Here is a 9,419-nt window from a genome sequence, read left to right as displayed (position 1 = left end):
AGAATGGCTTATGTTGAAAGGAGCCTTAAAGATTATCCTGTTCCAACTGCCTGCTGTAGGCAAGATTGCCACCTGCCAGATCAGGCTGCCCAGGGCCCTTCCCACCTAGCTTTGAACACCTCTGGGAATGGGGCATCCACAGTCTCTCTGGGCAACCTGTGCCTCACCACCCTCTGAGTAAAGAATTTCTTTCTAATATCTGACCTAAATTTCCCCTCTTTTCTTTTAAAGCCTCTCTCCCTTGTCCTATCTCTATCTGCTCACCTGCTTAAATTCAGTCCTCTTCCTACTCATAACATATTTCTAAGTACTGGAAGGCCACAATGTGGATTCCTTGGGGTGTTCTCCCAGCTGAACAAGAGAACTTCCTCAACTTTTCTTCATAAGGGCACCAAAACAGAATTATTATTTTTTTTTAATATATCAGATTTTTCTCTCAAGTAATTCTTGCTTTGCTTGAAAGTTAATTTCTTAATTCTCTTTTCAAGCCTTCACCTAGACTAAGTTCTCTGTAGAGGGAAAAGAGTATGTCAGAAACTTACAGATCTGGAGTGAGGTAGAAAAAGGTGTGCTGGGAACTGTCTCTATTTTGTGCAGAGTTTCTGTATGGTACATGTATTAACTGCAGAACTGATTGCCACAGTGAACACAAAGATTATAGTTGTTTTAAAATGATCAACCTCTTCCTTCTCCCCTCCCGCCCTTCTCCAAATAATCTGTAATGGAAAAATGTGTGTGTGTGTGTGTGTGTGTGTGTGTGTGTGTGTGTGAGTCACATACTGGAAAACTACACAAAGGCTTTGCAAGCTTTTGCTTGTCTTGTTTTTGCTTTTGTTCCTGAATACTTATTTCTCACAGCTGTGAGGAAAGGTATACAGGGCACTGTGTGGCCTGGGGTGCAATCTTGTGTGATTTCAGGCCATTTTGAAACACCTCAGTATCACACTGTGACTCAAATGTCCATGGGTGTGGACCTCCCATGACGGTTTCTTTCATTTGTTTATTTTACTTCTTCTGTTACCTTTGACCAGTCTGTCAAAAGTGTTTTTAGTGTAAAATGTAAGAGGTGACTCAATGCTCTCGTGATTGCAGTAGCTGAAGAAACGGTCTTGTTTTGCTACCTGAGCTTCTCAGCCACACTACAAATAGCACAAGTCAATGAAGCTGCTGCAGTTCTGCTGTACAAGCTCTTAAGGGATCTGGCTATTATAGGCTTGTGCAGATGGTTTGGGTCCTGCCCTGCAGCTCCTGAGGGCTGTGGGGCACTTGTACCACCCAGTGACCATGCATAGCTCTGTGGACGTAGAACTGGATACTTCAGCTGGGGTGGCATTGCTGTTTCTTTGGCATGGCTCTGAAGAATACATGTACATGCATCCCACCCATAACAGGATGCTTCCTTACCCTATTGCTTTTGATATTTCCACTCAGTGTCTGACAGGCAGCTGTTGATGCTGCCATATAAAGGAGCAGTAGCTACCAACAGCGGCCTGTGTAGCAGTAGCTGGGTCTCATCGGTGGGTTAACCAACACCCCTGTGTACCATGGAGGTTGAAAAGAAAGAGGGTGCTTTCTATGACTGAAGTGTATTGGAAGAGGTGTGATATTCCAGTTAAAAAAAAAAAAAAAAAACAGTTACCAAAAAGCTGGCTTTCATAAAGGGAGGGAATTCCTATTTGTAATGATTTATCAGATTTCAGAGGTTAGCAGTAGTATTTATGCTTCTTAAAAGTTTGCTTTGGTCTTTAAATACATTTTTTGCACAGTCACCTTTTCCTAGGAAGTTACATTTCCATTAGCAGTGCTCCTATTCTAACAGTGGTGCTATAGCCTTGAAAGAACTTAGATCCTCTGCTGAAGAAACCTTTGTCTGACATGTACTGCAAAACATTTCTATACTATTATTTTAATTAGATTTTTCAGAGCTTCTACAGGCTATATTGTTTTAAGACATTATTAAAATGTTAATTTCTTAAAACCATCCTTAAATAAAATCTGCGTAATTTGTACAGCTGTTGAAAACCTTTCTTCTTCCTTTTTACCTCCAGATGAACGGGATAAAGTACAAAAGAAGACCTTCACAAAATGGATAAATCAACATCTCATGAAGGTCAGTTGATTTTTCTGTGATGTCTTGATGACTGAATATTACAGCAATGATCATGTACTAAATGTTTGATTTTAGAGTGTGGTTTCATTGTGTGGTAGTAAGATAGTTAAGCTAGGATCTTAAATCACAAAGTTTATGGACATGTATTTGAGCAGTCATGAAGGTGCTAAAATACTGCTGTCTGATAATCTAAGGTTTTTGAATACTTGCACTTGAAATTAAAATAAGACAAACTTTAAGGGTTACTCTTTCTTTCTGCAAAGTTTGATTTTTATTTTATTTTTTTCTAGCATTAGACAGCCATGTCTGTAGCAACACTGATAGGACAAATTTTAAAAAATAAAAATAAAGTACAGGGAAAATTGAAGACAGGGAAGTGACATTGCAAAGGATAACTATGTCATCTAGTGATATCCGCATGCATTAGAAACAGAGACTTTCTAGGGATGAAAGTCACTTTTCTTTTGAATAGCACTGAATTTGACCTCAGGCGCAGAGCGCGTCATTTAAACAATATGTACAGATCATAGTCAACAGAGAACCAAAGGCTGTGAGTTCACCTTTGCTGCATGGCCCTTCAGTTCTAAATTTAATCTGCTTTTTCAGCGCCAACTGTCTAGCCCAGACATTTCTCTGGAGAAACAGATTGCATAATTACTGAACATTTGATTTCTTTTCAGAAGTTGAATTCATGTAGAAGTCACATTAAATAAAAACGTATCTGTAAGCTGTCAGAGTTGAGATTTAATTAGTGAGTACAGTGTTCAGATACTGTTGGAAGAATTTACTTGTGTTCATATTTAGAGAAAAATAACGTTTTAAGAAAGTGACTTAATTATCTCTTCTCGTAGCTGTGCTTGTATGTATTTGAGAAATATTGGATGTAGTAGCATTACAGGATTTATTCAGGGATATTTAAAATAAACTTATTTTTAATCTCCTCGGAATTTTAGAGGATGCAGCATTCTAGTTTTGCATCTTTTGAACATTTGAAACCGGAGTACTTCTTGGAAGCAGCATGACTTAGGAAGCTAGCATGGCCCAGACGTGAAGTTGATCACTATTTTTCTTAGTGAGAGAGAGACCTGTCTTCAGGAATGCTGTTTCAATCCTCCCCACCATGACTGAGCCATCAGAAGCAGTCCTGACATTAGCAGCTCTGCACAGTCTTTCTGTGACCAGGGTGTCTGTAGCTACAGAACCATACTAAACAGTGCGGATATGTTTCCCTTTATGAGTTTCCTAGGCCCAAAGGAATCATGCTGCATAGAAACAGCAGCTCCCAGCACCCTATTTTAGACATCACACCCTGGTCCTGGTATACCCAAGAGGTCATGTGCTCTTGCAGCAGTCCTCTGCTTGCTAATGGGAGAAGACAAGGAGGCTGCAGACTTGCTCTGTTCCCTTCTGAGAGTGCTCTGTATTTTACTTCAGATTTACATGTAAGAAATATATCCGTTGTCAATGACTTCAGAGAAATTAGATTTAAAGAAAAAAAAATCACACAGGAAGTTTGCCAGTACTCTGGCAGCAAAATGCAATCTCCAGATTAACCATTGTGCATTTCTCTTTATAATTGAAGATAATTGTTGCTGTGTTTCTAGGGGCTACTGATCTTCTTCTATACTAAAGATGCATTTTAAGGATGCAGGCTTAATTTCTGCAAAAAATGGAAAATCCTGTCTGAAACATTTAAAATAATCTTTTGATACAAGTTTAAAATGATGCCTGTTTCTACAGAAGAGCAGTGTACTGGAAGTGTCGTACATAATTACTCTACACAGTTTTAAAACATGCAGAGTCATTCTTTCCACATCTTGGGAGTAGCTTAGAAAGGATTTAGGATCTAAACGTGTAAGGAAATCGCAGTGAAGAGTTCACACAAAATCCTTTTGACTTGCATGCCAAGGTCAGTGGCCTCAGGCCTTTGTTGTCGGATAGTTCTTGGGGTGAATGATTGTAGAGAGAAATATTTATCTATTACTGGCAGTGATTTTTCATCTTCTATAGCTCACTAAACAGTTCTTTAGTTGAATTCTAAACCTGTACAGATACAACTTATATCAGCTTAAGTTTATCTTTTGGGGATACTCAGTTGGAAAGCAGTTGGTTATACATTGTTAATTTTCTGTTCTTATAGTGCTATTTCTAGAACTGTGACTTGCATGGAAGTTAAATTAATCCCTCAGATGCTTTCTGTTAAGATGCAAGGGCATATTTATGAAATTCCACATAATGGAAATACAGCTAAAGTAGTGCCATAAAAAAGTGTATGTCTAACGGAATCACTGGAGTGGTCTTGCTCTATGCATTAAGTGAATTTCAGGCACAGTTTTCAGCTTTATCACCTTGGATTTAATACAAAATGCATGCAACTCATAGATGCTCACTGATTGCCAGTAGCTTGTTGAAGAGGAGAAAAACAAAAAGGTGAGAATCAGCTTATTTCATGCATCTCACTAGATTTATACAATCTAGATGTCTAGAATTTTTTTATAGTTAGCAGAGAGGACAGATCCTTCTAGATGTCTTAAATATCTGCCTTAGAGAAAGATAAGTTGTGTTCTGGAAATGCTTCCCATTCACAGCCTGAAAAAAGATGTAAAGTCTTATCTGTCACTGTGCTATGGTTCAGAAAGAAATGAATACAGAAATTATGACAGGCTATGGAGAGCAGCAGAATGTGCACCATTCTTATTGGGATGGGGAGAGATTATATGTTTCTTTTAATATTTTTCCTTCTTACATATGCTCCTTCCTTTCTCTCCCCCCACTTCTTTTCCTCTCTTCTGTTTGTTTGGGTTTTTTTTCTTCATTTTTTTCTTTCCTTCTCTTGCCTCTTTTTACTTTTTCCTTACTTGTTGAGTTTTTTTCTTGCCCATTTTTATACATCTCATATTCTCTTGTAATCTAATGTCCTGGGGAAAGTACTGGACTTCTATTCCTTAACGGTAGTACAGTCAAAAGAGTTTTTTCTAGGTCAACATCGTGATGCTTTTATGGGTTACCATCATTTAGTAGGAGATAGCATGGAAGCCTATTGTCTCCTACATATCTTCTACATTTAAGAGACTTGCTGAGTAACCGCAAAAAACATGGCTGAGAAACATTTCCCCTCCTGCCCTCTGCTGCCCATTTTGAGTTGGTTTCAAAGCACGCAAGAGCATACTAAACTTCAGTGAATGAGATTAATCCCTTGTCAGTTCTGACTAGTTAAGCTGACTAGTTAAGCATGTGTTTGTGTACTTTGCTAAACTAGAGCTATAGTCATTGCAGAAATATTTCCTGTAAGCAGTCGTGAGATGCACATTTTTACAGGCAGGTACATTACATGTTATTTACCAAATTCAACCATTTTTTGTATTTCACAATTCAAGATCAAATGGACTGGCAATGCAGCTTTTTTAATGCTGATCTTTTTCTTTAGAATTTATAATGATTTTCCTAGAGATGGTAAGAACATTGCATTCATTTAGGCTACTGTTTAACGTCTGATGGCTGGGCTCTGACTTATATGCTGCCTTTTACTTCTTGTCGACATACAAACTGGAGAGGTGAGATATCAGTCTTGCCTGCTGTGTGGTAGGAGCTTCCAGAAAGAAATTCACATTCCAGGATAGAGTGGCAGTGGGGTCTTGGGACTTTCTGTAGCAGTAAATAGCACCTGACCTAACAAAACCAGCTTTCCTTTGGGAAAAGAAAGGTCTTCTTTCTGGGGTAGCATTGTTAAAGAATCTGAAATGAAATGCAATTTCCAGTAAAGCCTGAGAATTCTTGCTTTAATTCCTTTGAATCCCAGACCCTGAAATGTAAAAATGGAAAAGCAGACAAATCTTTCTTTCTCATTCAATCCCTTTTTCAAACCAATTAAAAATATTTTTGCAGTACTACGGCTTAATATGGATAGATTAAACAGGATATTTTGAAATATTTGAAATTTATTTATCACCAATTATTATGTGCTGAAAACACAGTGTAAGAGAAGGTAACCAGAGACTAGCAAGATCAAGGCTCTAACAGATAACAGAAATACGTAATACATAATAAGCACCTACATGTTTTTCCCCTAAGGATTTTTTCCTTCTAATGGAAGAGGTTGTAGAGAACCTTGTACTCAATCTTCCAGCAGCACTGTGGCACCTGGGGTTGATGGGCAGCTGCACTGCTAGGAAGGCTGTCCTTCCATTTTGGGCTTTCAGCTGGTGGAGCCTTGAGAGGAGCATGCTGGTGATGGGAGCAATGGGTTGCATCTCTGCAGGGGATTGGTTGCTCTAAAATCAATGCTAAAGGTCTTATGAGCAAGAAAGCTTTTAAAACTAGCTGGACAAAATGCTTTTAAAATTTCTGTTTTCAAGGTCCGCGTTCAAAATTTTGAACTGCATTGCTGTAGTACATTGATAGCGTGTTATAGAAATAAGTGTTTTTCATAGTGCAAAGACTAAATGAATAATTCAGAATAGAAACTCGACACTATTGATTCCTATGAGTCTTTCAGACATCCTGTGGTTTGCTAATGGCATCTTGCATGGATAGCTTCATGAAATGTCCAGGTATACATCTAATGGCAGAGGAGCTGTTCTGACACAGTGCAGTCATTCCCTTGCTGACAGCTGGCACTTCACTGACACTAGTTATTATTGTTAGAACTACTCTATAATATCTTCTTTTTAGCCATGCAGTTGATCAGTTGTTTAACATTCCCTGTCTCCTCTTCTAGAAAAGAAAACATTTTAGCTCTACGTTTATATTTATTTTAAGGGATGAAACACCTGGTGTTATTCTAATCAGGGTACTGTATGTAAAAGAAAGCCTCCTCAACACCTTTCAGTTTTGAAACACACTGTGAAAAAGTAAGTCTGTGGTTTTCTTTTTCTGTGTTAATAAAAATAGTAAGCAGATTGCTTGCTGTGCAAGCACATGCAAATGAATATTCTGTATCTTCCTCCCAGTTAATTCTGACAGCTGCTTAAACTGTGCTAGAACAAACCCTGGAGAACTCTACTCCAAGCATAGGGCACAGCTTGCTGCACTCACTGCTTTAGTCATTGGGTATGGCTGGATTTTCTCCCATTTCATTTCTAACTGTTCAGCAGAACCTGTTGATGTCTGAGTAGACAGATATGTATTTCACTTTTTCCTCCTGAAAATTATGACTGTTACAGTTCGAGACACCTAAAACATTGCCAAGTAAGAAGTATTTTTTTCTTTTCAATTCATTCCTTCACAAAAAATATTATAAAAATTTCTTTTTGGGGAAAAAAAAAGTCAGCAGTTCATGTTTAAAGGAGTATTGGATTTTATTACTAACCCTGGAAAATATGTACAATCGTAATAATTCCTACCATATTTTGTATACGAATTTTTCAGAAATCTCCCACTCAGAAGTAAATGACACAGCATCTCTGATCTGCTTAGAATGTAAAAGCAGTTTGCAAAGCAGAGAACCAGCAACTTCGGAGCTTTGGTGTTTATTAGAAGTTTAGACGAGGGAGAAAGGTAATCAGGAGGTGGTGAGGAAAAGTAGTGACAATGTCAGAAGGGAAAGCTGATTAAGAGGAGAAAATTAAAGTTTTAGAGGCTGATGATAAACCACGTCACAAAATCTGTCTGCATGCAAATAATTAAATAAATCCAAGTCAATAAAAACTGTGCCACAGATTCGAGTTTATTTGATCCTCTTTAATGCATGCAGACTTCGTATCTAATTGGGAGCAGGAAAGAGAATAATTGAAAATAGTACATTAAATATGCATGAAATATAGCTTAAGTGCATTGATATTTTTATGGCATGCAGAACTTTTGAACCAAATGAGTGTATGTTTTTATAGTATTTTATGGGTTTGTTTTGTTTTGTTTGTTTTATGTAGCTTATGAATGTAAGGAGAATTAAGTCTACTGTGAGATTACTCTATAGTGAAAATAGTATACACAAAAACCACTGTATTTCCAATAATAGACTAATACATTAATAGATTAATTCATTCTCTTTTTGTGACTTTGTTGTTTCCAATTAGGTCTCAGCTGGCACAGATTTTATTCCTTAGAGATCATAAGAGATAAAATTCTACCATTTGCAATTAAGTGTTGGATTTAAATTAATTGTTAAATTATGCATGGAATTATATTTCATCTGTATACTTTGATGTTTCTACATTTAATAATAATTTGTATATCAGTTTAGAAATACTTTGGCTTGATCTTGCACCCATGGGACCAAGTGTAACTGTGCCATTGGCTCCAGTGGGAGTAGTGCTTGTCCCAGTACATGGACTCCAGACAGTAAGCAACTGCAAATATTCAGTCATAAACATTGAAAAGTATTTTGTTCTAAAGCAATATTTTGTATGCTTGGGAGAGTGAGGTGTGTGACTGCATAGGGGCATAAGAGCACATCTTAGTAAAGATGCTTTTCCTTTAGCATGTACTGTCTGTTACGGGTATTTATGGTGTTTTGAACAGGGAAATGTGAAGGTAGTAATGTAATTTTTAAAAGCCTCATTTATCTACTGAAATGCAGTATCTGAAATTTAATCAGAATATTGTTGAGTCTGCCAACCTTGTGTCCTTACTTGCTTTAGGCATTTATGGAGCACATCACCATAGGTCTGAACTGATGGGTTCCTATAGTTTTAAGCTGTGAAAGCTGGAGTTGTTGGTTGGGTTCAATACCTGATGTTGCCATTATGTTTTGCTACTTTAAACAATTCATCCCTGATCAGGGATTTTTTTTTGGCATGGAGTACAAGCTAGAAAGGAGAGAGCAAACTGGAAGGATGAGGGATGGAAAGAACAGGTTGCACTGTGTAAAAGAACACAGTGGAGTGTCTCTGACCAAAGATAAAATGGTAGTGATTGTGGCTGCTGTCCATCCAAGGTGTTGAATTGGAGCTAGAAGGACAGGAAGAGTTTTTTTGGTCACTAACTAGCACTGGAAGCGCACAGTACTTTGTGATAATCGGTTATCCTCATAGCTGACAGAAAAAGCAGTTATCGGACTCTGCATTTCTTTTGTGTCCTTTGCAAGAAATAACTGTTTCTCTGACACAGCTCGGCTGTTACTTCAGCAGATGCAGACCAGATCAGGGTATACTGTATGTCCTTTGCAGGCCTGTTGCAGGAGTTTGTGTGGCTACCCCTAGAGTGAACATATCTGTTGAGAGATGACTGTCATGCAGAAAGACCTTCAGCCTGTCACTGTGCTGGAAGTAATACTTGTTTTATCAAGTTAAGAAAGTTGCTAGCAAAACTACTGGTTGGTTGGGTCTTGAAGATGGGGAGGACTGCTTCAGAATCTAAAAGGAGAGGAGAA

General features: G+C 37.9%; 1 protein-coding gene across 1 annotated transcript in view; it reads left to right on the top strand.

Moving 5' to 3' along the window:
* Positions 1-9,419, top strand: part of DST (dystonin) — a 293,027-nt gene that overhangs the window by 91,128 nt on the left and 192,480 nt on the right. Inside the window, 1 exon segment of the mRNA XM_042829656.1 lies at positions 2,049-2,110. Coding sequence (XP_042685590.1) covers positions 2,049-2,110 — 62 coding nt within the window.

This window comes from Centrocercus urophasianus, unplaced genomic scaffold, assembly GCF_019232065.1.
Source record: "Centrocercus urophasianus isolate 14NV4802_14NV808 unplaced genomic scaffold, USGS_Curo_1.0 seq_10, whole genome shotgun sequence".
NCBI lineage: Eukaryota > Metazoa > Chordata > Aves > Galliformes > Phasianidae > Centrocercus > Centrocercus urophasianus.
Note: the sequence above shows the minus strand (reverse complement) of the source record. Positions and strands in the feature narration are given on the sequence as shown.